At 34.1% G+C, this 23,038-nt stretch overlaps 1 protein-coding gene across 1 annotated transcript in view; it reads left to right on the top strand.

The window, feature by feature from the left end:
• The window catches only part of LOC108729345 (protein turtle), a 243,709-nt gene that overhangs the window by 82,493 nt on the left and 138,178 nt on the right, over nucleotides 1–23,038 (top strand). The window contains exon 4 of the mRNA XM_018458406.1: nucleotides 21,387–21,497. Coding sequence (XP_018313908.1) covers nucleotides 21,387–21,497 — 111 coding nt within the window. The remainder of the gene's footprint in view (nucleotides 1–21,386; nucleotides 21,498–23,038) is intronic.

The raw sequence follows: 23,038 nt of genomic DNA, 5'->3' as shown, positions 1-23,038 counted from the left end.
GTGACGAATTTTACGGGCTCGTAAACGGTCTCTTGGTGACGCGACTAGCACTTTTGCTCGTTCCTCGAGCACCCTAATATCTTTCGCCTCTGTGCTTTCCATGACCGTGCTTTCTCCCGGTATCTCGCCCCATCGCGTTCCTTCCTTGATGTCACCATTCACTTCGCGCGTAAGGTGCATGTGTAACCTTCCTTCCAAATATGTCCCTGCATTCTCTGCTAACTCTAGTCGTCCGATTTTTTCCCATCGTATTTGAATATAAATCTAATATATTATGCAAGAGAGGTATATTTGAAATATTAATAGCCACATTTTTTTACTATTATGTTCTGTGAGCTGAAAGAAAAAAAAGATATTTGAATTTGATATTTCTCTTTAAAAACCGGATAAAATATAATATAAAACAAATATAATACGAAAATATGTTTTTGCAATTTTTTTTGGTTCTCCGAATATTTCTAATTTAAACTCATTGTGAATATTTTAAGTATTTTATATTACGATATTATTATAATTATTAATATAATTTTACTGTATTTAAATTTATGAATCTTGTCTCGTGAGGAGCTTGTTTTAATGAGATATATTTTATTCACATAGTATTTTAAATGAGAAAAAATGATTTTTCCTTTAATCTCGAATTTTTTTAGTTTTCCATTATCGCCACACATTTTGTGTATGTTTAGTGGTAAATCTATCAATTATTCATATCCTGTCGTTGCCTGTCGTATTAAATAGTGTATATTTAGAGAGGCTCTCGATGAAATTATATAATTTTATAATTTTATAATATTATAATTTAATAATTTTTCCACGAAGTTGAATAATCTCTAGGTGATTTAAAGAATCTCCGTTAAAAAAATAACCGTCGCATTTTCTCGATCTGTTTCGCAAGCGGCGTAATGTATGTAAAAATAATTCCAAGTTGATGCACAATTCGATCCAAAGCAATCAAGCGGAACGAATTAAATTTACATTTCAGACGAAGTTCGATGCTTCGATACGCGGACTTATTGCGACGAATTTTTCGTTGAAATCTTGGAATATTATCGTAATAGGATCTTTTTGTAACATCTATATTTTCTTTGTACAAACTATTAAATGAATAAATTTAAACAGAATATTTCTTAAGTAACTAACTTTAAACTTATTGATAATTTTTAAACGATTAACGACAAAATATTTTTTTTTATAAATAGATAACAAAAACTTATCTTTTATTTAATTTTTGAACAGAATTTTAATTCAGAACGTTATTATTATAATATAACATCTACATGAAACAATTTTGCTGAAGTATTTAAAAAAAGCTAGATACAGATCTGAAAATAATTTTGACTAAATAATTAGGTACGAATAGGATGATTGATCAAGCTGGTTACTAAAATATCAAAATTTTTTGCAGCATTACTCATTATACATATTGTATTTGATCATAAATACCTAATTATTTTGATGATTTAACAAAATTATTTTTAGATCCATATCTATGTAATTTTTTTAGACATTTTAGCAAAATCGTGCTTTCTGTGGAAAAAATTCACCAAGTTTGTTTGGCCGAGTGTAGCACGAAATCGAAACGAAAAAGCTCAGGCATTCAAACTTTTCTGTAACAATAAAAATTTAGAAATTGAATAAGATAGCATCCAGTTGAATTTTTGTTTAGGAAAAATCGAAGGGTATATTTCTAAAATATATTTCTAAAAAATCAAAGAATATATTTCCAAAATGTATTCTTTGATAATGCAAAGTTTACGAAATACTGTATATATGTCGTATAAAATAGTAGCGAGAACGATTTAGCAAGCGCGATAAAATTTGTCAGACGTCGCTGGTCGAAGCCAAGTAATATCGAGTGGGATATCGAGATTTATCGTTCCATGCGATTCTCCTGAGTTCCGTCTTCGCAGCACCGCCGGCAGCGATTCTGATTGAATCTGGGAAGTGAGAGAAAGAGGAAGTTATAGAGAGAGTGGAGGGAGAAAGACAGCCACCTCCTCTGATCGATACGATCGATACTTGAGAATGCGCGCGATCCTGCACCATTCAACGTTTTCCTCCACCTCGTCCGGCGCGAATCGATTTACGTTCAGACCATTCACCGAAATATTCTGCGATTTGTCGACGGAAGGCTATCCGTAATCCATAATAAAGAGTCGCTCCTTCACCGTGAACACAATAAAATCTTCGGTCACTGCAATAATCGGAAAAAATTCACCAAGTTTGTTTGGCCAGGTGCAGCACGAAATCGAAACGAAAAAGCTCAGGCATTCAAACTTTTCTAGCAGATTGACGTCATCAAGTCCGATTCGACTTATTTCCAACTTCTTGTCGAATATTTTTATCGCTAAAAACAATGCACCTACCGCAATTAAAAATTTCGTGATTTGATCACATTTATTATTTTTTAGGAGCTTTTATGTAAGTTAATTTTTTTTCCAACTTCTTGTCAAATATTTTTATCGCTAAAAACAATGCACCTACTGCAATTAAAAATTTCGTGATTTGATCACATTTATTATTTTTTAGGAGCTTTTATGTAAGTTAATTTTTTTTCTAATTTGCATTTAAATTAGAAACTATAATAAAATTTCGTTTGAAAGAATAAAAGCAACGTAGAGGCGATACGCGAAGATTTAAGATTCGTAGAGCTTGAGATTCAATTCGCGTTGAAAACGGCTGTCCGATAAATCTCGATATCGCACTCGATATCATCGCGGCCTGTAGTCTGCTTCGACCAGCGACCGCTGGCAAATTTTATCGCACCGTAAACCCGTGCGTTTATATTTTCGTACAAAGACGGGCGAGTTTGGCAGCATCGATCCTGCGGATGACCATAAAAGACCGTAACTGATAGTCGTTCAGCGCTAATAGTTTCCCTGGTTCAAACATTTGTCATGGAAAAATGCGGAAAAGAAATACATATTCTCGATAAAAAAAATGTAAATAAAGGCCTTTAAATACCAAAAACAAATTATAAGATATTGTTTATAACATAACTTATAATTACTTATATTATAAGCACTTATATTATGTATTTATTGTTTATTAACATTATATTTAGATGAAATTATTTAGGAATGAAGCTTTGTTTCAATCTGTAAGGTACATAAAAATATTTTCGCGATTCTTATATTTACATCCACGGAAAAAATGGCTTTGCTGAAATACTGAAAAATTAGTAGATATAAATATAAAAAAAACTTTGTTAAATATTATGTTTTTTTGTAGCATTATTCGTTATGTTCGAATTTCTTTATACATAATTATTTTAATGGTCCAAAAAATTAGTTTCGGATCTGCATCTAGCTAAATTTTTAGGTATTTCAGCAAAATTGTTCCGTATATTAATAATATAATCAAAGTCTTTGATTTCTTGCAAAGAACAAAATTTTTTATCATGGCAGGATTGAGAATACAGTCTTCGAAAATCCGAATACTGTTGAAACATAGATAATACACCGCTCATTATTTTTATCTAACATTTTTCCTTAGTAGCATCTTTCTCTCGTTTTGCGAGACAAGAGACACTGCATCGTTGCGTTGAGACCGCAGGGGTTAAGAAATTCCGACGTATGTGTGGTTAAAAAATTCCGGCGTGCGAAGGGAAAAACGCAAGCGACGAAGGCACTCGAAGACGATACTTCGAGGAAAAAGAGGAAACTCGATTCCTCGAGTTTCCACGACACACAAACGAGACGGGAAATCTCGGGTAACTCAGAAACAACGTTGCGTTCTCAAGAGAGGGATCTCGATGTAGTCAGCTAGCTCGTCGATTCTCCATTATACGCATCCTTTGTCCGACGCACACGATTCACCTAGTGCCTTCGATCGTCGACGAGATGTATCAAAGTGGTCGGGTTCTCTCACTCGGGTACTCATGAATATAAATTTTCTGCGAGATAGTGTTCTTTCTCCTATCCTCGACGATCATGATATCGAAATAATTTTCTTCACGTCACTAACGTAGGCGAACAATGTCTCTCAGCGAAAACTCCATGTCGGTATCTTATGATTATGCTGAAAAGGTGCTGCTACGTTTGTACACTCACTATAAGATGCAATTATAAAATACGAGTTCAAAGCAGGAGAGGAAAGTTTTTGACAGTGCTACACAAAACATTTATTTTGATATAATTTAATTATTTGTAAATATGTAAGAGGAAAAGAAATTATTAAAGCAGAATTTACTTATTTAACATATTTAAAGTCAAATTAGTTATCATATTTTTTGATAATTTCTTTATTTTAATGGGAATATATGTATATAATCTTTTTTCTTTTTTTTTTCTCTATCTCATCCTAAGGCGCAATTTTCATGTCCTTTGGGTACCGTTTTCGCATCCCACGATCGATCTTTTATCGCCACATTGGTCCTTAATCCGTTCTGGAGATAAAAGCCTGTATAAATTACGAAACGTGCCACGAATATTCGATCTACGGTCCAAGTCCTCTTTTCTCGATCATTCCTCCTTTTCCTTCTGTTCCCATCTCTTGATCGCCTTGTCACGATCCACTATACCATCTTTCTCAGACGGCTATAAAAATTGTATTAAAAGCGCGTGGATCCGTTATCGGCGATACCGAGAGGCGCGGCGAGGAGACCAGATCGAATCGTTGTCGTTTCGTCGTATCGAAATAGAAACACGACGATGTTTCACGATTTGCACCTTACGGCGGAAATAGGAAGTTTTACGAACGTCCTCGCTGATATAGGAGCAAACGTGATCCTACACGCTGCCGATCTTAGTCGAGTTACTTCTTTTTGTTCATTTTTCCTATCGTGACATTATGATCGTTCGTGTCTCACAAGTAATCTTCAAGTCGAGGTGAAATAGGAGAAGTGAGGGATCTCCTATACGATGGGTATTATATACATACATGCAACTGGTGTGTACAGTAGCCATACAGCTGTAAACTCAGGGAATACCCATTCATGTTGATTCAGGTATGAGACTATATGTTCACTAGCACGTAGAATATTCGCCACAATATCTGAGAGAATGTATCTTATTTTTCCGGACAAATTCATTTTAACTAATAAACTTATACATATATGTAGTATTTCGCAAATCATCAGTTTCTTGAAAACATTTATTATTAATAATTAATCGAGATTTTGCGAATCAGTTATTAAGTTAAAACTATCTTACAAGAAATGGAATGAAATTCTTTTTAAAATGCGACGAATTCCTAAAACGTGATGTCACTTTTTAAATTGGAGACTAATTTGTAGCCACATGTGACAACCAATTTTGTAATAGAAACACATTAATTTCTAGTACTTAATTATTATAGATATTCGGTAGGTAATTTATTTAGAAAAATCTATTTAATTCTATTGGATAAATGAGACTTTTATCCTTCGAACATGATACGTAGCGTACACTAACAGCCGATGGCGTGCATAAATATAGATCAGTTTACTACAATTGCTGGCACTGATCGTTTGCGCGCTTTAATCATGAATAGAGCAAGATCTTTAAACTTCAGCAAAAAATTAATGTAAAGAGAGAAACAAAAAATGTGTATTCTTAATCCTTTGAAGACGTATTTTCTAGAAATTTAAAGATCTTGTTTTCTAAGAATTTTCGGGGTTATTGAAAATCGATTCTGGCTTAAGAGAATTCTAAAATTTAAATTTTAAAAGATTAATTCGGTTATTATGAAACTCGGTTTTTAGAGATTCTTGATTGAGTTTAAATGTACCCTGAAAATATTGAATTTTAAGGGAGTGGTATAAGTCTCCAATGAAAGAGGATTTAGCGTCATAGTTTCATATACCTATAATCAGAGTTTGAAAGTTAGTTTGGAAATCAATGCTGTTTGCGTAGTTCTGATAAGCTTCAAATAAAGCAAAACTGGATGTTACTTCAGAAATCTAATGTTACTTCGCAATTCAACGTTCTACAAAACGTTTTATACGTGATATAATTAGATTTTTTTTTTAATTCTGTCTGCTATATTGGAGGCACTATTTTCAATTTTTTATTTTCGATCTTAGACATGAATAAAGCATTATCAATTTATTCCATAGACCAATATTTCATGAAAATCGAGCGAGCAGTTTACAAAATAAAAGGGAATTCGCCCACACTGGCTATAAAGGGTTAAACCCTTGCTTTTACGATTACACACACACATTGACTGTAAATATTTATTATTATATATGTATCTTCAGATTTTTGTATTAGGAAATAAATGCATGCTGTAATTAGATTATTGGCGATAATTTTTTATTATAATAAAAACCAATTTTATTATCAATTGATGAAAAAGAAAATAACGAACGATTACATCCGAAATTACACGTAAAAGTTCTGCGGCGCATTGACAGACTTTGACTTGTACGAAAAAATTGCACGTGCTATTAAACTCTTCGACGAAACGACACTCGATAAAGAAATTTGATGGACATTATCGGGGGATTGGGTTCATCGATTGAACAAAAGTCACGAAGTGTCTTGTCAGCATTTTAGGACGAATTTTTCTGGAGTAATTACTGAAGGAAAATACGACAGTTCAAAGTGGAACGAGCGCTATCGCGGAATCGCTCATGCGGAATAAAAACCGCAATTCAAACCGGAAAACTTTTTCTGGTGAGCTCGTTGCAAGTGGTAGGAATTCGCAACTGCGGATGGGAAGTTGATCGGGATGGAAAACGACGGGAATGGAAACTCACACTCTTATCTCTCGTCGATTTATCGTTTATTCGTTCGTTTTATTTGCCATTATATGTCACTGACGCGCGAATTCGATGATCACGGAAGTTCGTGTTGGTCCTATCGCAAAATTATGGTAATGGAGTAGATATGTCTATGATCTCCGCGAGCATTTACTGCTATTGCGATGTCTGTACGTTTAAGATAAAAAAAAAAGCACGAGTGTCTACTTGGTAACTACATAAATCCAATAACTACGCGCATGACGAGAAATATTGACAAGATTCGATATACATATTTATTAGTAACATGAAAACTATCTTTGACTAGCTATCGATGTGAGATCGTTAACAGTTTTCTTTTTCTTCTCGTTAGATGAGGAAGCTTTTTCAAATAATCGTGAAACTAATAACTTCATTCGAATCGTTACTCTGTGAAATTAATGCTTGTTTTTTGACATTTCGTTATCGAATGCATCCATAAAAGGCTGATGCATACGAGACAGTCAAACTGAATACCATAATTTACCTTCCTCTAATTAAGACTTTTACTTTGAAAGACTTGATCCAATTTTTCCAATCCTCTTATTTTCTTTTTTCCTTATCTCCTTTAATGCAATTATAGTTTCTGCTTATATAATTTGACTAAAAATATAATTTATGAGTAGCAAAGAAAGTAAAATAATATATTTTTTCGAGTAGGTATAGTAAATATATAATTGATAATTGATCTCTTAAATTAATGAAGAAATAATGAAGGTAACGAGGCCTCGAAAAACTATTAATACAGTTCTTAACTTAAGAGGCCTCTTTATTTTCATTACTTTTCTATTACTTTAAATGACAATAAAGCAGTAATGTAGTGTTGTTGTCATAAAAACATAAACAACATTTTTTATTAATAATTTTTATCATTATACATACATATCGTATAGTAATATTTACGTATTATAAGAGAAGATTTACGTATGAGAAGATAATGGATTCAGTCTAAAATTATCGGAAATACCTCCTACTTCTCAGATTTGCAAATTTGTTATTTGATGGAAACTTTTAGTTACTTAAACTTTACACGAAGAATCTAGAAGTTCTCATTCAGCAGTCGCTTTTCGTATCTGATAAGCACAGTCGATAAAAATCAGCTTTGGCCTAGAAAAAGTTTCTCTTCCAAATACATGAGATGTGTTTCAAGTTAATTTCGTTTATGTATAATAAAACATTCTCATAACGAAACAACTCATAATAGTATAAATATTGTAAAACACATTATTATACATTCAAGACTTTTGTATATTTGTCTATAACTTGAGCTATAATATAACTTGAAATCAGTTCAAAGCGATAATAACTTGGAAGTATTCAATACACATGCACGTATGTATCTGGCTGTAATGAACACAAACTCTGAACTAAAGTTTGAGTGACAATATAATTACGATACGGTACTTTAGATTAGCAGCACATTTCATATGAATATTGATGAAATTAACGATCATGGATTAAGTAAAACCATGCATACTTAATGATTTGGTGATAATTTCTATTATACTTGATTACTTCTATTGAGATAATATTGAATATTTTCGCGATTATGTATCTTTCGGATAATATATTTTCTTATATCTGCTGAATAATATATCTTTTATTTTGCTTAAACTTGTATGCGTTCTTTTTTTATTCACAAATCTTGTTACGTCAATTACGGTGTATTACCGGCAATTTCTATACCACACAAAAAATTTTAATGGCTATACAATGAAGAAGTAAGGATCAGGAGGATCTTTCCCTTCCCCGTGATGGAGAGTTCCTTCAGATCGAGAAGAATTTACGATGCCGGGATAGAAAGCGGTGGCCTTCTCGACTCTCGGTGAGAGAGATCGAGTGGCTGGATAAGTGGTCACTTCTGGAAATAAACAGGCCTGTGGATCTCCCGAATGGATGTGGAGGAGTGAATGGTGAAGAAAAGTCGATTCTTTATTATTACATTAGTTAATAAATCCTCAATGTAAATCCCTTTTTATGACTTCTATAAATGAAAAAACGGAATCATACGGCAAAATTTATGGCGTTATAGAGGGATGATTATAGAAAGATGGAGGAAACAAGAATGGATATGAAACACATATACACACGCATATGTTGGCCAATTGTTTTCTGTTTGACGAACTGTCTGAGTTTCGTGTTTTAATAACGTTTATATTAAATAGAGGGACGAGGAAAGAACCAGACGCGCTTTTATTAAACAGGGATCTCGTCGGGGTAAATCCTACGGGATACGCGGCTTCGTTCAACAATGTCCCGCATTGTCGGCGTGCGCGTTTCGGGGTTGCATCAATTTGCGACGAGAGCGTGCTTTAATTCCGTCGCCGGTGAACTACGACGGCGCGTGCTTTATGAAACGCTTCCGTGATAAAAATATCAAGCTGCGTACTCCCGTTGCCCGTTAATAAATAATGAGAAGCGCTGTTGGAATTCTATCGTCGCGAGAAATATCGTTTCTCGTTCCGAGCATCGCCAGGCTCTCCAACTTTAGCGAATGAAATTCGGCGAAACAATTTCTCTAATTTATCTTACTGCAGATCGTTGCAGATGAAGTGTTAGATATACATTTCATAAAACGTATCCAATTTTCTGTTCATCAGACTCCAATTTACCTTAGACATTACCTTATGCAATTCTACTTTATAGTTTCTTATGCAGTTATTACACGGAGAGTTTTTGCTGAAGTATCTAAAAATTTAGCTAGATATAGAATATCTGAAAATAATTTTATAGAACCATTAAAATAATTATGTAGGTCAGTCAAACTGGTTACTAGAATGCAGGAAAAGTACGCGTTATTTATAACACCGTTACTTTCTGTCGTTTCTTTGTTATAATAATAATTTGGTAATGATATGTTGCAAAGTTTTTATTGACGGTGATAACACCAGAGTTGGAAAAGTCACATTACTGAAAAAAGTAACTTTTTATTTGCAACTAATTACTTTTATTCGTTGCTTGTAATAGAAAAAGTAACTCACACACACACACATCGATGCGTTACAAGTTATTACTTTTTTAAATAAATGACGCGTAATGGTGTCAAGTTACTCTTCAATATGACTTTCCTAATTTTAACGCTTATACCTCAGCGTTTAGTTATCATTATAATCATAAATTGCAATGTCATTATAAATTGCTATTATTAAAAATAACAATAAAAGTAACGGCATAGAAACTCTTCCATTCTCTGTTAGAATATCAAAACTTTTTACAGCATTGCTCACACTTGAGATTCTTATACGTAATTATAATATATATTTTTGAGGCTTCCACGAGTATTTACTTTAAAGATGCCAGAGAGTTTGTTGATTATCGCCATTTCCTGAACCTCGCCGTTCATTTCATCAGGGCGAGCAGCGTGTTTATACTAATTATTTAATTATAGTATTTGGATTAATCCATTAATTTTTTTTTTTAGTCCATTAATTAGAGTAATTAGTTTAATAGTCCAACAATTATTTGCAGATCTGTATTTAGCTGAATTTTTAGATACTTTAGCAAAATTGTTCTTTCTATACACAGAAAGAACAATTTTGCTAAAGTAAAGTACGTTAAAATTTCTACGTATAGAAATTTTAACGTACAATAATCCTTCCATGCAGAAACGACTTATTGTACTAGAAATGAGACTCGATCCCCAGTGCTTTTAATAAATCTTTCTTTTCTTCTCTCAACCCCTCCTTCCCTCAAATACTGGTTCGCAAATACCAGTTGGATTCGTTTGCATTGCGAAAGAACCGATCGTTTCCCCATATCGACGGTTCTCAACGAGCCGCGAGATTTTTCACGCGAGGTCGGCGCGGTAACCAGAGAGGCAGACACGCTCACACAAAAGAGGTACGTGTGCGGGTTGAAAATACGACGGAACGGGGATGTTGCCGTCACCGGTGCACCCGCATGAAAATACCATTGGCTCTGCGGCAACCGTGACGGCGTCGTAGGAATTTTTCTAAATTTTTAACGGTAATCGTTACATAGCCTTAGTCCGATACTCAGGTCACGCAGCCCGTCAACCGCACGGTAGCTGTGGACGCGGACCGTTACTATCATATTGTGTGAATGTGTGTGTAAGGGAGTCAGAGAAAGAGAGACAGAGAGAGAGAGGGGGGGAGGGCGTGCTCGGTGGTCCATAATTCAGAGGGTACACACGTAGTATTCGCGCCAGCATCGTGTGCACCTATACGCGTATAAGAGACCCGCTGCAAGAATTCAATAAGTCCGAATCGCTCGGATATTTTCCGCCCTTCGAGCGAACGATCACATTCAGCGGCATCACGAACGTTTCTGTATTCTTTAAAATGCATGCATTTTATTACTATAATATTCTTTCTTCTTTTTCTTCTTTTTCCTCTTACAATTACGTTTGTGGAATTTGCGGTAAAAAGATGCGAGAAAAATTTTAATTTTGATATTTATTTTATTCGACGGAAATGTATTCTTTATATTTTGTCTTCTTCCTAAGAAAAAAAATTGCTTATAATTATCGAGTGTAAATCACATGTTACATACACACAGAAAGATACTGTGTGCAAGTAATAATTATTTATTTTAAGTATTTTAAAAGTTCATATATCTATCATAAGTTCATTACTATAAGCATAAGTTGATTCGCTTGCAATGCGAATGTTTCTTGCTTGTCAAATAAGATGTAAAGTACTCTCTACTCATATTATAAATATCTACAAAAGTGTCTCATCGACCATCAGCGAGTTGCCTCAAACAAATGTCTTACAACCTTTGCGCCATAACGTGATGATAAATGATTCCTTGTCACTCCCTTCTGATGTGACATCAAAATAATGTCGAAGTTATCCATGTAGTCTCGTTAGAATGTCTCGTTAGGAAAATTCAATACTCTGAGAGGTCACGAAATGTTATTCTGCAGAACAAGAAATATTGATCTTTTGTCTCGCGGAATATCTTATAAATTGTATCGAAAATTATATATTCTCTTTTAAGGTACAGATGTAAAAAATCGGATGAATAAAAAATTATAATTTTTCGTATCTGTATAACGATCTTTAAATTTATGTAATAATAATCCATCAGTACGAAATATAATGAAGTACCAAAAACTTTATTTAATATTCGTGTCACAATTATCAGATTTAAACGGAATTTGCGATTTATTAAAAAAATTATCGTTAACGATGCTTTGTAATCTGCCCAATTAAATGTGTTAAGTATTTTTAAAGATATCATTCGCAGAGAACAAATTTGTAGCACTATAATACTTGATGCCGGAAAATGTCTCTCCGTTAGGCTGCTGCTCGTCGTTCATGCTTGCAATATTTAATCGATGCACATCGAACAGCGTAAAAAAAGGATAGACGCGGCGGACCGGGTATCATAACGTCGAGCGATAAAACTATCGCTCTTAAAATACGGTAGCCATATTGCAATATTCGTAATGCCTGAAATATGGCAGGTATTACCTCGCTCTGGCAATAATTTTCCCAGGATAATACCGTTAGTAATGCACTAATACACGCGCGATGTTACATTACTTTTTCGCCATAGTCTCTATCGGACCACATGTTACATTGTGCATTTCTGTCGCATTCATAGAAGCGACAAATCATACTTTTCAAATTTGTCCTGGATTCCTGTACTAACGAAAGCCAGCGAATATAATTTCTATCTCTCAATTTTTAGTGAAATATGTCTTATTACAATCATCAATTATGTTAATAATAAGATCTCAAATGAATTTATTTCTAATTAATTGATGAACAAAAGTGTATTATTTTGTTTACAGTCTTGGAGTTTGACTCATCAAAATTTTTAATATAATTTTTTTAATGTATTGGAACTATTATTTTTCTTAATTTAATCTTTAATGCTTCTATATATCTAAAATTTAAACCAACATTTTAAAAATAATTTTCTAGTTCATGAAACATTTCGGTATATAATCATCTAGAAATGTTTTTCCCGTACAAAATACAAAATATTTAAAATATTGTACATACATCATTTATCCTTGAGCTTGAACAAGGAAAGAAAGACAATGTCCTCATTTGGCCAGAATTGGGCTAATCGTGGCTGTCTGCACGGACAAGCGACGTTAAACAAAAGGAAGAAAAAAGAAAAGCTGTACACTGACGGCTGAGTTATAATAATTGTCATGGACTGTCACGGCGCGCGCTGGCTAGTCTTGCAGCTCATAGGGGATGGGACGGCGCCTTTGAATCCATAGCGGGCGTCCTCATAAAGAGGTAACGGCAGAAAGATGCACGCCCGAGCACGTCCTGCGTCGTTAGCGTCGGAGAATATCCCGCAAATGGTGCATCCGGCTCGTGGCTAGGAAGATAGGTGCATCTCCGAGTTGCATATATGCATGCATATATTATACGTGTATCTAACACATGTACATATAAACGCACACTCACCTCTTATGAACGCACGTAGCGTTGTATACGAGGTGTCTCGGATCAACCACGTCTCGCGTTACCTAGATTCTGCATGAATATGCTGGAGAAAGTGGCCTTTTCATAAGAGTTCATCAGAGTTCACAAGAGTTTACAAAAGTAGAACATCGAGAATGAATAGGTGTCTCTAATCGAGACATTTTAAATAATAGGTTTATATATTAATTATAATAGTGGACTAGTTTAGATTTTAGACTACAGATATTCTCTCTGTGTCTGTTTTTTCCTCTCATTCTTGCTTCTAATTTATTTAATTTTAGGAATGTACAACATTAATTTTACACAGGAGCTCAAGATTAGCACAAGTTTTACGACAATATTATAATAGCGACCACACATTATTTATTGCGTTTATGCCTATACCGACAATATTATATTAGCGACATAATTAATTATTAAGGTTTTTTATTTTTGCTGAAGAAGTGACCCGTGGTCACAAAACGTATGATTTGATTTTTACATAATAAATGTTTCAATTATAATTGATTTATACATCTTAATTGGCTCGATCATTGACCTGATTTCTTTACGTCTTGCTATTGCTTAATACGAGCGAAATCTATACTTTTATTTTTATTTAATTTTATTTGATTATTTAAATATTGAGTGAACTGTAATATAATATAACATAGAAAATTTAAATCTGAACATTATATGAACTATTTTGAAATAACAGTTGAATTTTTTTTTTTATTAATTAAATTGTTATCTCTGTGCAGAGTAATTCAATATAAGCATAACAAAAAATTAAAATCTTGGTAAATCAATATATCTCTCTAAACTCGTTTATGTAACAACAAAAAACTTGGTGCAAAAATTTTCACTGTTAAAAATCAAATTTAAAGGTTAAAAGGTCAAATTTAAACCAATTCCTTAAGTTAAATAACATTTTGTTATTTGTAACTTTTAAGTATCAAAATGTTTTATTTCAATACAAAAAAGTTAAAAGAACAACCACATCAAATCAACCTATTTCTGTAGTCGAATTGCTTAGTTTCAAAGTAAACAGAATTAATCCTTAAAAATCACTCTGGGTATGGCCATACCCAATTTTCTTTTTCCAATGCTTTTCCAATGCTTCTTTCGTTACTTATAATTTTTTTATAGTAAAGATACATATATTTACTTGGTATCGTTATGTTCCTTAAAGTCTGATGTCTCAATTGAAAGAAAATTTTTAATAAATATGTTCATTTTTATGAAAGTTATAAGCAATTGAATTGGGATGGGTATGCCATACCCAAATATGTCATTTCCATTAGCGTGATGTTTAAGGGTTAAGAGTAACGTATGCGCTTAGGAAATAATAAATTTTTAAGTCAAATTATATTCTTTTAATAAAATTAAATAACTTCATTGTTTTAATTAAATTAATCATACATTGAGTAAGAACAGTTGCGAGGTACGATTAAAAATAATTTGAAATATTCAATGTTGGCTGTTATAGGTACTTGTAATTTTTTTATTTAAAAATAACTCAAATTGAATATATTGTAATTTGACAGTGTTTTGAACGGGAAATTGGTTAATGGAGTTTAAATTTTAATCATTTCCGCTACTCATCCCGGACAATTTTCTCAGTTTCTTTATGGAATCTGTGTGCTAAGGAAAATGTGGTTCGCAAGATATATTGGATATAGCTTCACACGTTGTGCATTCAATGTTGCGCGCAACATATACGGGATCAAACATCCTCGCCGCCAGGACGACTTATATAGTCGACGAAATAAGGAGCAGAGCAGAACGTTATCACTTCGGAGAGTCACCCGGACATCTGTCGAACGTGACGGGACTCAAGGTGCTCCGTAGAATCCACTTCTATAGAGTTTTATGATCTGTATGCATGTCCGCGCATATCTATTCGTACGTACGTTGAGAAGAAGAGAAAGAGAGATGGAGAAAGAGAGAGAATCTTAACTTATTTTAACAGAATACTTTGTATATTATATTTTTGCCAGCGATATAATAATCTGTATTATTTATTTACATTTTTGCTTAATAATCGTACGCGATAATTTATGTAATAATAGATAAATATAAAAATTGTACAGAGATAACATAGATAATAGTGAGAATTATTTTTAAGATAACGTTTCTGATAAAATTACATATAACTATAGTTTTTCGTGATTACTTTGCTTTGAAAGTGCATCGAAAAGTAATAACTCACTATAGTCGCATGAAAGCGACGGGCAATCCGTTCTATTCGATTTGTGAAGAAGTATACCTCTCTAATCGAGAGACTCGAAACGGTCACGTGCGGTTATCGCGGCTGTAAGATGAAATCCCTCGACGAACGAGAGCACGGCGACGAGAGGGCGAACGCGTGACACACGATGGAAGTCCATAAATCTAATCGACGTCCACGAAGCACGAACGCGGGAGAGTAGAAGGGCAAAAAAGGCGAAAGGTGAGGGTAGCGGAGGTGAAAGAGACAGAGAGAGGAAGAGGAGAGAGCGAGAGAGAAGGAGGGGGGACGTGGAGCGGGATGGTTCGTTAAACGAGCTTAACGTGTGCCATCCCGTGGTAAGGCATTACTCTCGACTAACGGGCCGTGTTGCAAACCCTATTAGCAATATATTTTCCTCGCTCCGTCGGACCTCCGGCTCGCCATTGTGTTGCCGGCCGAACGGTTTACACGTTGTCGTTGGAAACGCACCGCGCGCGTCCAGTGAGATTTTCAGTCCCGTGGGCCGGAAGCTCGATCATCGATCCCCATCTCGTTTCCTGACCCTCGTATTACAGACGCGGCAGATTTGTGCGTCCACCGGATAAATTCTTCTCGATTCTTTGACCAGTCTTTCGAGTTCCTAACATGGAACAGCGGCCTGTTGATTGCCAAATGCCTTTTGAAATCATATTTCCAATAGCAAGATTTCCACAACTGGAAATCAGATAAAAGTCAAGGAATTTTGCACAATCTTCTGGAAAATAAAAATTCTTGGCTTTAAAGAAGTTTAGTACATCACATCTACACAGTTTTAGAACAATACCAACTTGACATATATAAATAAAATATAAATAAAATGCGAGTAGTATCAGCAAAATTAATAGCAATTTACAATGCCATGTTAAATTGCTCTTGCAACATAATATTTGACGGTTTCCAAACCAGGACGAAACTACAAAAAAATTTCAGATATTATTGAAAGCATCAGGGAAAATCATGAAATTTTGTCTGGAAATTAGGGAAGTGTTATGGAATTTCAAGATGACGAATTTGTGACAATCTTGAATAGATATTAAGTGCATAGTAGCAATTTGTTGAAAAAACTCGGGATTATCTTTTATTTTGTTTAAATTAGATTTGATTCATTTTAACAAAAGAATTTAGTTTGATATATGATGTGGAATACTTTAGTTGAATAAAAATAAATGTTCATAGTTGGCTAACTGAGCGACGGGACTGACACTCTGATACTTTCTAACATTCTTGTTCTGTAAATGGTGTTTCGGAAAATCACGGTAGACATTCGGCGCAATGCTCGACCGTGTTTGCAGTGGCCCATAAAAGGAAGAAAGAAAAAGAAAAGTAACACAGCGAAACACGATCCTTGGAAGAAGCTAGCAAGCGCCGACTTTTCAGGTGCACCACCTCGTGTCTCCCATTTATAACCGGTCGTACGGACAAGACAGCGGCGTATTCCGTTGGTTCTCTGCTGTGCAGAGAATTTCAGTAAAAGTTTCCGTGAGCGATACCGAGGTCCGCATATGTTACCGCCGTCTCACTTTACCGTTCTACTTCGCGAAATTCTGAGGGAAACGTCGAACGGGATTCGCGGATGTGGACCAACGGCTTACCCACCACCTACGTGAGCCACACGATGGTTCGCCCATCCCTCTTCCTTTCGAGAAAGACACGTGAATACCGCAAATCATACCCACGTGAGCTATGAGGTGAGAAGGGCAAGAGAAAGAGAGATGAAAATCGTCCCGGGCTGTGCCACACGAGCTGGCTTTGTAAGAGCGCTTTGTATGACTTTGGACGGATTTTAGCGGGGTTTCGATGTCGCGCGAGCTCGACAACGTAACGGGTCGAATACCAAAACAGCCGTTCTACGACCATACGTAGATGGTAATAAATATGTAAAACTCCGACCAGAGGGTGAATCGCGTGCGGGAAGATTAATGAGCAATTCTCACCGGGGTGCCACAAACATGGGGAAAAGCTCTTCACGCAGCACATATTGCTACTTCCACTCTGTCAATAATTTCGGTAGGGCGTTTTTGGACAGGTGGTTTGTATCGGTCTATTATGTTAGTTATGTATATATATATGTATATATATGTATATATATATATACACGTGCAATAGAATTTTAGATAATAATATATGTGTAATGATGTCATATCCTACTAACGATCGTTTGAATATTCATGAGATTAGCCCCCATGACGACGATTTATTCTGTAATTAACCGTGGAAAGCTAACGTGAAGTTATTACTAATTAGCACTAATATGATTTTATGTATAATAATACCGGCCGAAGCATTATATAGTGAAATGTATAAAATACGATATTAATCGCTATAGTAGTTAGCATAAAAATTATAATATTTGCTATATATAGGTATTATACTTAATCAATTTTAGATTAAGTATATTTTATAGCAAGTTATATTAAAAAATTATACAAAGTATAATACATCAAACATATTTAATCGATTTTATAAAATTTTTTATAGAGTAATGTTATAATAAAAAATTAAAACTGCTAACATTAAAAATTGTTTTATGCATTATGCTTTATTAAATTGTAAATTTATAATTATACATTTGAAAATTATTTTACTTTCAAGGTAATGAAACTAATTTAATAATTTTTTTAACATTAGATATCTCAACAAAAATCCCTGTAACAAACTACGAAAAAAAATTAGTATTTTCAGCAAGGACTGTTTTTTAAAGCATTTTTTAAAAGCAACTAAATAGTTGGTTTATAAAATTAAAAAATTTAATTGCTTTTACAAAATACATTTTCTGCTGTAAATATTTGTTTATATCAATTAAAAAATTTAGATCGCTTAAAATTATAGTTTTATTTAGTATTATTTGATCGAAAATGTTTGTTGTCGTAGTAAAATTTTCATATAGAATAAAATATTTTTTCTAGTGCAGATAAACGAATCGTAGTAAGGATTACAGATATGGTAATATTCGCAGATATTTCTCCATAAAAGTTCATGGAAGTAGTAGTAGAAAAGGGTTCGTTATGTATTAGACGCACGCAATACTCGTTGGTGGAACATTGAACACATTTTATGGCTTTTTCTCTCGCAAGCGAGTCAATTGTCAACGTAACAATAGTCGACGGGTTCGAATACGGGGAAAATTCGCGCTTTGGGAGAGGATGGGATATCTTTCTGATAGATAAACGCCTCTATAAAAAGCCGTGAATGCTGGGTATTAGCGTCACTAAAGCGTCGTCTTGCTCCGCCCTCATGTAATCTCTGTCGAGATTACGACGTCCGTCTACGGAATCCCGTGGGAACGGAACACTTCTTCCCACTTCCGGCGAAGTTTCTGCTCTTCAGCATATCGACTCTAGCCAACAACGATCGTATCGCGCATCGGAAACGGCAATTCGGATAATGATTATTGAGTTCTTTCCGCGTCGCTAATTTCATCATGATGAGGCCGTATCTTTTACGCGACGAATAATCTATAATTAGAATCGAATTGATGTTTAATTGCTCATATGTTCTGCGATAAAACTCTTGTACTTTTCTTTTTATTAAATTTAATTATTAGAAAACTGCAGCTGCTGAGAAAAATTCCTAGTTAAAAATGATCAAACCAGAAGAGTCTGATCATATCAATTAGAATTCTGGTTATTTCAACTAAAATTTAATAGATTCAATCTTTTGATTGAATAGATTCAAAAATTTTGATTTATCCACTTTTAATTAGAATTCCAATTAATGCTATCCGACTCTTTTTCCCATGTCAAAACTAAAATTTAAAAAAATAGAGTTGTAATTAACAATTGTTCTGTTACATCTAACCCTCAGTATTACTCAGTATAGCATACCCGATTTTTTCTGAAATGGTTTTTTTTCGAAACTTGTTTATTTTATTGCTTATAACTTTTTTTTGTAAAGATACATACATTTTATAAAGATATATGTACTATTGTATTCCTTAATATCTAACATTTCGAAAAAGATAGTTACAGTATTTATTTTTATGAAACTTACAAGTAATCAAAATTGAATTAGGTACGCCATGTGTTACACGATGTGTTGCATCTATGACAAACCAATATAGTGATTGAAGGATAAAATCCATATGTTCTAAATTAAAGATAAACAAACGTCTGTCCCTAATGAAAGCGTCTTGACAATATATATTCATGCGCTGCTGTATGAGACTGTTGTATGCTCGGTTGTATGAGACTCAAATTTATGTATTCATATTATTCGTTACATTTTTTATTTTACCTTGCGCCATATAGCTTTGAACACAGGTTGTCAATACCGACTTTCGTTTGCGCTCATAGAACACGTTTTGAAAATATCGCCACGTACTTCGGATACAGCCCGAATATGATCGTCGACGATATAAACAAACAAGTCACGCCGGCAACATGGTGGCACCGCACCTCGCTCGAGAACAAAGTGCAGTGTGATTCGAGCTATCTACATAAAGATACCCACGAAGCCTCGATTTTGTGCGATCGCCTCGAGGATATATGCGATGTCAATCTGTGCTTACAGTCGCACAGTGCGGCTGCGATCAAGATCGCACGAGGGCGGTTGCACGTGTCACCGCGAAGCAGAGTAAACCGAATCAGAATATTTCGCCATGCGTCGAAGACGGGTCTTATCGAGATCGTTTATCGAGTTTTCCCTACCGCGAAAGCCGTCTTCGCGATCTTTTTCCGTGCTAGCTGCACCTTCCCGAAAGAAAGAGGAAGCACGAACGAATGCAGCGTGCACCGCCGCTCGGTATTGTCGTCATCGACGTCGTCACGACAATAGTCGAAGGCAATTCCCATACGACATCCGGGCGATATACTGAAATGAGACTCTCGTTGACTTGTTTGCATTTACCTCGGTTGTATCGCGGATGCATCGGACTGGCAATGAAAGGGGAAAAGAGTGTTTGGCGACACCAGTCAAGTAAAAGCTACTGCTATTGTTATTGCTTCATTTCCTCCCTTTTTTTTCCTTTCTCGTCAGGCTTTATTCCGCTTATTGTAGTTGGTCAAGGCTAAGACATGGCCTCTCATGCAAAAGTATTATACTCACAATTAATCATAACTGATGTCTATAAAAGTGATTCATTTTAAGCTTAATAGGCAGATTATAAATATACTAAATTTTACCAAAAAACATTCCAAATAAAAAACTGCATGGTGACTTTTCCTTCTATATTATATAATTCTATACCGCCTAGTATAATTTTCCTTTACGAAATAAAAAACATATTTTACATAAATATTTATATTTTAAATAACAAAAAAACAAATAAGACTGTTAAATGAATAAATCAAATAAGTCGTAAGGCCGAGGTTTACTTGCATTCTATACTTCAAACAGGACGTTTCAGAATTTAAGTGTAGTTTTCATAATTATAGTCGAGGATTAACGTTTAATTTTAATCATAAGCATCTTAAATTATAATTTTGCAACGTCAAAACTTAAGTTTTTAATTCACATTAAGATTTTGCATTCCATAAAAAAACGTTAAATACAGTCGAGGCTGAATATTAATTCCTAATAATATTTTCATGTAAATTGGAAATACGTCTTTCATTATAAACTACGTGCTATCACAAATTGAAATAATCACTAATTAAATTAAACATCGATTTGATAATGCTGCTACCCTAATAGCAGAATTATTGGCATAATATTGACCAAATATTGACTCAATAGCTCTCTAATGTTTAACCAATATATCTCGCCAATAAATTATTATTAGAATAATATTTAAAAATACTATAAAGAACTTATTGCAAGAAATATTACTTCAGGATTCGAATCTATGTAGAATCTTTTGACTATCTCTAGGGCGAATCTTTTTTTTTATTTCAAATCAGAAATGTATTATATTTTATATATGACATGCATATTTTATATTATATATTAATATGTGATGTAATTAATATTAAAAACGGTTGTGTTTAATTCTCGAAATGAAGTTATCTTCTTTAAAGATTTCTTCAAGCCGCGTTTATGACAGTCTCAGCTATTAAACTGGAAAATATGCATATCGTTCACATGTCGGTTTTTCTGTTTACAGTGCCACCGGCGAAGCCGATAATCTATGATGCGAAGAGGCGAGACATGAGTAAACTCCTCGAGGCTTACCCGGAGGGAGCTGACCTGTTCCTGGTCTGCGAGGTGCATGGAGGTAAATGTCAACCATAATGTTAACATAACTATGTACACTTTTAATATAGTTGCTTTACAGAATAGTTCGAAAGAAGCATTTGCATATTAATGTTTAATTTTAATCATAAACATTTGTTTGTATTATAATTTTGCAACATCAGAACTAGAAGAACTTTTAAATTTACAATAAGGTTTGCACTCGGTTTTATTATACTCGGGAAGCTTAGCACAAAGCTTCGTAGCTAAACATAAATTATCTAGAGTACAGGATGTATATACACGGTGAATATCTGGTATTTTGAAATTATGAGAAATAGAAACGAACAAAGATACATATCTCTGGACATTTTTATTCTAAAAAGTTACTAAAAAGTTTTATTTTACAAAAAGTTACTATACTTTTATATGAGCACCTTTAATGGTATGAAAGAATATTGAACCAAAATTCTACTCACGCCAAATGCATTGCAGCATGTCATTAGTTATGTTGATATAATTCGATTTTGTAAAATGACACTTGGCACTTTAGTAGAATAAAGTACACTGAGAAAAAAAAGTTGTTGAGATAAAAAAAATATTAGTTGATTCGACTAAATGCAACACTGTTAAGCAAATATTTGTTAATTCAAACATGTTTTAAATTAAGACTTTATTGATATGACTCACGTATATTTGACCTAAATACATAAATACTTCAACTAAAAAATCACTACGAACTCTAAACGCATTTAGTCAAGTTAACTTTTTTCTCAGTGTATGATCTGAAAAAGTTGAATGTACAATATTTGATGGACATATAAGTTGTAATAAGAGGAAGCTTTGTCTTATTGGAATACATTATTGGGATGCAGGTGTGCAATTTACGGAAAAATAAACAGTTTTAGCATGTCCAGATAATTATCAGACCGCTCAGTGTCAGTTCATTAAAGAAAAATGATCCGATAATCATGTTCCCTCTTAGAAACTTACAAGTGCGCCAAATGTAGCCAATTAGCTGTAACTTTTCCTGATCGTAGTTTGTTTCGCCAAGGTACCAAACGTGAATATTTTATGCAATTAAATTGTTATCGTTATTGGCACTGCGTTATTACACTTGCGTATTTGAAGTGAAATGACGCCTCAAAATCCATTGTACTAAAAATTTTCGTGTAAAGAAATTGGTAATTTTGTGTAAAGAACTTCTTTAATTATTTTTTAGAAAATAAATACCCAGAAATATGCATGTTTTTTTATTTCGCATCATTTCGAAATATTAGAGGTTTATCGTGTACACTCCGTATTATGTATGTAATTTGAGATTCAAAGAAAAAGCAAGGTACATAATAACCAATTTATGCTCTTCATACATATCATTCAAAAAAGCGTATTATATCAGCTTTGCATGACTGAACATAATTCATGCCGATCAAAAAGTGTTCAGAGTCAGATTCCAATTCGCATTGCCTCTGTGAATTCGCGGACAAACGATCAACGCGCGGGAATTACTCGAAGAAACGACGAGAGGCGCAAATGTATGTCGTGCGTACCGAACGAAAAATCCCATTTTGCCGTGGGTATTCG

The sequence above is a fragment of the Mycetomoellerius zeteki genome, unplaced genomic scaffold (assembly GCF_001594055.1).
Source record: "Mycetomoellerius zeteki isolate Tzet28-1 unplaced genomic scaffold, Tzet1.0 scaffold73, whole genome shotgun sequence".
Lineage (NCBI taxonomy): Eukaryota > Metazoa > Arthropoda > Insecta > Hymenoptera > Formicidae > Mycetomoellerius > Mycetomoellerius zeteki.
Note: the sequence above shows the minus strand (reverse complement) of the source record. Positions and strands in the feature narration are given on the sequence as shown.